The sequence below is a fragment of the Phaseolus vulgaris genome, chromosome 9 (assembly GCF_000499845.2).
Source record: "Phaseolus vulgaris cultivar G19833 chromosome 9, P. vulgaris v2.0, whole genome shotgun sequence".
In the NCBI taxonomy this organism is placed as follows: domain Eukaryota; kingdom Viridiplantae; phylum Streptophyta; class Magnoliopsida; order Fabales; family Fabaceae; genus Phaseolus; species Phaseolus vulgaris.
The window spans coordinates 2,282,868-2,288,863 of NC_023751.2; the positions used below are offsets into that span (position 1 = coordinate 2,282,868).

Consider the following 5,996-nt stretch of genomic DNA (forward strand, 5'->3'; position numbering starts at 1 on the left):
ATAAATTATAGTTGGTGTAATTTTTAAAAGAATTGGGTTGAAAACAATTAAAATATTATTATTTAGGATTTAAAATTAAATTAAATAAATATTATTTGAATATATTTTTACAATTACTTAGATTATATTTATAAAACTTATTTTAAACATGTTGTTACTGTAATTTTTTCGGTGACTAATTTTTTTCCTATAATTTATTGTTTTTTTGTTAGGATATAACTAAGAAATTCACATGCGTTATTCTGTACATTAAAAAAATGTATTTTGTACTTAATTTATCTTCAATTTTGTTCTAATAAAAATCTTTAAAAAAATTAAGCAACTTATAATCTCTTAACATTTTGTGTAATTTATATATCTTTAAAAAAAATCAAGTAATAAATTACTATGTTTATTTTAATCCTTATCTTAGAATATGAAACATATATTTATATTTCATGATATATTAAAATTCGATTTTACTCATACATAAAATTTTAAAATTGTTTTAATTTCTACAATTTATATGTAATCATTTAATTCAAAACATCAAACAGCTATCACAACATATATAAATATTAATGTAAACGAATTAGAACTAGACCAATCAATTCGTTTCAATGTATATAGAACTTGTCCCTAACTCATATAGCGTCATATAATATTTGTAGTTGTCTCAAATAATTCTAAACAACTCATGAGTATTTTCCATTTGAAGTTTCTTAACATTTTTTTTACCGATTTTGTATAATTTATATACCTTTTTTAAAAAAAAAAATTTCAAGTAATCAATTACTATGTTTATTTTAATCCTTATCTTAGAATATGAAAAATCCGATTTTAGTCATACATAAAACTTTAAAATTGTTCTAATTTCTACAATTTAGATGTAATCATTTCATTCAAAACATCAAACAACTATCACAACATATGCAAACTAATTAGAATTAGACCAACCAATTCGGTTCAATGTATAGAACTTGTCCTTGATTCATATGGGTTAAAGACATAAAAAGCTCACATAAGAAAAAGTCACTAAAACCAAATATTCAAGAAATTTTCATGGGTCACTAAGACTTACCCAACCCATGGAACTTTTTAAAGTAAAATTTTTATTTAAAAAGAGAAATGGAAAAACAAACATTCATGGAAAAAGATTTTATATACATGAAAATATTTACTTGATATAAATCTAAACTTGAGACAAAATGGGTAGGATCGGGTTAAGGATAGGTGAAGTTAAGTTAGGTTGTGACCATGTGAAGAAACTATTCGAGATGGATCCAAGTCAAGTTGGATCCAGGTTAGGCTAAGTCGAGTTAGATCCATATCAAACAAAGACAAATTAGGTCAAAGTCAAGTCGGTTGGATTAGGCTCAGGACAGGATGGGTCATAGTTAGGAAATGACAGGTCAAGTTGAGCGCAAGTCATGCAAGGTTATTGGCTTGAGCCTAAATCAATTTAGGTCGAGATAGGCCCAAGTAGGTTGGATTAGGTCAAACTCAAAGTATTATAGGTTGGGCTTAACTTAAATTGAACTAGGTTGGATCTGGCCTATGCCATGATTGGATTGAATTGGACTTTGTTGGGTTCGACTAAGCTTTTGTCATTTTGTGGGATCGAGTTGGTTCAGGTCAAGGTCGGACTTAGTTGGTCCAAGCTAAGATCAGAAAAAGTTATTGTGTTCGACCAAATCAATTCAAGTCAATAAAGGTTTAGTAAGTCATGTCCAAGTCATGTAAGATCGGACTAAACTGAGGTGAGCTTAAGTTAGATTGGGGTAAACCAAGTGGGATTAGACCCCAACCTCACATTTAAGTTACAAATATTAAAAATTAATTAATGAAAATTTATAGTTAATATAAAATATTTAAAAATTACTTTACAATTTAAAATATTTTAAAAACTAGTACAATTTTAAAAAATATTTCGAAATTAATTGAAGTGTTATAATTGATCAAATCCACATTAACGCTCACTGTTTTGGAATTGAGACTTTTTTTAACGTAATAATTAATGAAGAAATTATTTTAAGATTAGGTTGAAGTGAGTGCATGTTCTCTCTATCAAATTCGAAACTCTATCTAGAACTCAAGACACTAAGAATATTCTCCTCTAGAAACGAAGGTCAATACACAACAAATCACTCTCGTCGAGTTGAAACAAAAATATATATGTTAGACTTTGGAGCCCTAAAGTGTTCTTGCAATTGCTTGATTCATGAATCATTACACACCCGTGCATTTATGCCTCGTGGAACAATAGTAGGAACACAAAATTATATTAAAAATATACACACACGCATATACTATATCATTATCCAGCATATACTATATCATTATCCAGCTATAACGTGACAAAGCAACTAAAAAGATGACCTTGAATTAAAATAAACAAAAACAAACCTTGTATAATTTATTTCACTCCCGATACGTTGACACCCTCTGCACATGACACACATTTGACGTTGTAGACGTGACAATAACGTGACAGAGTGAGATTGCGCGCGAATGAGCAACGCAAACTTCAAAATAGGATAAAAATATATATATTACAAAACAATCGGTGTAATATTTTTTTTCTAACTTAGAATGAGCCATATTACATCGGTTAAGTGATCTAACCGATGTAATATATGATCCATATTAAAACAGTTGAATTTTTTTTATAAAGAGTGGGTGGGTTATAAACGTCACATAGGTAAGACACATGGGTAACCAGTATATGTGGAGGAACTTATGGTTGGGTAGTTGTGGTAGGGTTATTACACCGGTTAAGTCATTTAACCGATGTAATATATGGTTCTTATTAAAAAAAATTGAATTTTTTTTCATGAATAGTGGGTGGTCATAAACATCACATAAGTAACCAGTTACAGACACACACGGATAACCAGTTTTGCGCGTGCTACGAGTCATATATTATAATATAGAGTCAATGTCACGTCCTCACCAAATGTTCTGCAGTGTCAATTAATATCACGCAAGCGGTGTCAAGTATGTGTTAGTGAGAGAAGAGGGTGTTAATAAAATATTTTTCAATTTATTTTTATACGGCCACTTGCACATTCCTACCGTTTATGCTCGAGTCTAAACTTCCCCTACAAAACCCTTGCATTGCATGAGGAATGCCCTCATCACAACAACAATTGTTCTTCTACGAGAGGGTTGGAGAATGGGCATGGCAACGCAAGATTCGCGATCCGAGATTGAACTTGTGGTGGACACGACCACGACCACGACCACGGCCACCTCAAACGCTTATAGCCACACCGACAGTTTCAGCAACCACCAACATTCAACCTCTTTCACAACGCTCCTAATCTCTGTTCTAACCAAATTCCATGCAGGCTACTTCAGAATAAGCCTCTCCCTGGGAAGCCAAGCTTTACTGTGGAGGATAATAATCACATCAACACACGACACAACCACTCTACCGCGCGTGCTTTCCACGCTTCCTTCCGCGGCTGTCTGTGCACTCTGGTCTCTCTCTCTTTTCACTCTAGTCTTACTCTCCCTTCTCTACCTCCTAAGGTGTTTTTTTTTCTTTGAGATGGTGAAGGCCGAGTTCTTGCACCCTGTAGGGGTTAACTACCTCTTTGCGCCCTGGATTTCGTGGCTTCTATTGCTTCAATCAGCGCCGTTCGTGGCGCCGAAAACAACCCTCTACTTAGTTCTGTGGTGGGTGTTTGCGGTGCCGATGGTGGTGCTTGACGTGAAGATCTACGGGCAGTGGTTGACGAAGGGGAAGAGGGTTTTATCCTCTGCGGCGGGGAACCCCACGAGCCAGATGTCGGTGATAGGGAACTTGGTGGGGGCACATGCTGCTGCGCACATGGGGTGGAAAGAGTGTGCGGTGTGGTTGTTTTCGGTGGGGATGGTGCATTACGCGGTGCTGTTTGTTACGCTTTATCAGCGATTATCGGGTAGAGATGGGGTTCCCGTTTTGTTAAGGCCAGTTTTGTTCTTGTTCTTTGCAGCGCCCAGCGTCGCAAGCTTGGCTTGGGAATCCATTGTTGGAACCTTTGATACTGCTTCCAAGATGCTCTTCTTTCTCTCCCTCTTCCTCTTCGCCTCACTGGTAAGATTAACTTCTCTCCGAGCTTGCCTTTAAAAAAGATTGTCACCTAAAATTTGGTAATAAACATTCGTAGTAATACATTTACCATATAAATTTTAGATAAATGATAATTTGACAACATTACATAGTATATACAACTTTTAACTTTTGATATGATAAATTTATATATAAATATATAATAAAAAGTAAATTTATAATTAAATGATATAAAAAATATTATAATAATAATTTTGAAAATTATAATGTAGTTATATAAAAAATATAAGTTGTTATATTATTCTTATATTCAAATATATTTGAATTTTTTTAAACCGTTATTAGCATAAAAGTAACTATCCCATTTCATAATGATTGGATGACTGTATAATAAAAGAATTTTACGCTTAATTTGATTGATTTTATTCTATAGTTTTTTAAAACAATAAAAATATATTAAATAAAAATATTTAGAGTGTTCTAACTCTTTTCCAAAATCAGCTCCTAAACAAAGGAAATATTATAATTCAGAGACGATCGAGCAAAGAATTCAGCACAAATTACACTATTCTAGAAAATCTTATAAATGTAATTTTTGTGTCTTGGTGTGTATCATCTTATACTACTTTGTTAAATTGTTTAAAACTATAAATAAAATAAAATGTGTCTTTTTATTTTAGTGCTTCTCTCTTTTCTTACCTTTTATACATTTGAAAGAAACAAAACATATGTGTTACGAACTGTTCATATAAACTCGATAAAATAAAAATTCCAAAGCTATAATTTATTTAATAAACATCTCGAACATCTTTACACCCATTTTTTAATTTAATAGCACAGGATTATAAAATTACAAAAGCCTGGAAATTTATTTAGCAATAGATCATGAAGTTGGTATATTTATTACAGTGTGTGTTTGATTTCAGCTGTTTTAAAATGTATGCCAATTCAGCATTCCCTTATTTCTAAATTTTTGTCTTGGAAAGCTGGTTTGAACAGAGGAGAACAAAGACATTATGTAAAATTTAAACTCTAGTTGTTTTCATCTATGCAATAGTCTTTCCCTTCACTAAAATGAAAAACATATACAGGGCTATACTATTATAATTGTTTAGAATTAAACAAATTTTCGCAGTACTATTATAATTGGTCATATTCAACATCTATAGTGAATTTGAATTTTCAACAGCGATGATTTGATTGGATGAAACATATTTACTGGTGTTGAGCAGATTTGCAGGCCAACCCTTTTCAGGAGATCAATGAAAAGGTTCAACGTTACATGGTGGGCTTACTCCTTTCCCATCACAGCACTTGCTCTCGTTTCAATGAATTATGCAGAACAAGTGAAAGGAACTTTTTCTCACATTCTGATGCTCCTTCTGCTCGCTCTTTCAGTTCTTGTCTCCTTTGCTCTTACGTTTTTTACTCTCCTCAACTCTAATATGCTTCTACTATTAAGAGATGTTACTATCCGATAGCAAGTCTGATACTACATGAATAAATGTCTAACTCAACATTATAAAATCGGTTTATAAGGTGAAAGTTTATCTTACATATAAATTATAAAATATCTTAAACTCTTATCGATGTGTGATCTTCAATATTACACTTTCAACCTTCAAAAGGAGATGTTTCCGGCTTCTACTTCGGAGGACGTTGTTTGGGTACAATTTGGGTCAGTGTAGTGAGCGAAATTTGGAAACTTAGGGAACTCTGTCATCTTCAATAGGGGAGTGGCAGATGCGGTAGAAGTGTTTGCTTTAGCGCAAGTAAAGGTTCAGTCTTGGATTTACGCAAAGTCTAGTTGTGATCTATTTCCTTACTCAAATTGGATTTTATATCCTTTGGACTGTATGAGGATGATCCGTTAATATTTGTTTGCATTCTAGTAGACGGTTCTAGCTAGGAGAATGACAATATTATTTATGTATAAGGGTTGGACCACCCTAAAAGTGAT

At 32.7% G+C, this 5,996-nt stretch overlaps 1 protein-coding gene across 1 annotated transcript; it reads left to right on the forward strand.

Annotated features, from left to right (window-relative positions):
• The first annotated feature begins 3,121 nt into the window (after positions 1-3,121).
• On the forward strand, positions 3,122-5,563 carry LOC137821323 (S-type anion channel SLAH4-like). The gene is made up of 2 exons (XM_068625865.1): positions 3,122-4,060; positions 5,269-5,563. Exons 1-2 carry the CDS (start codon positions 3,155-3,157, stop codon positions 5,515-5,517), a joined length of 1,155 nt encoding a protein of 384 aa, XP_068481966.1. The 5' UTR covers positions 3,122-3,154; the 3' UTR covers positions 5,518-5,563.
• Positions 5,564-5,996: the final 433 nt, after the last annotated feature.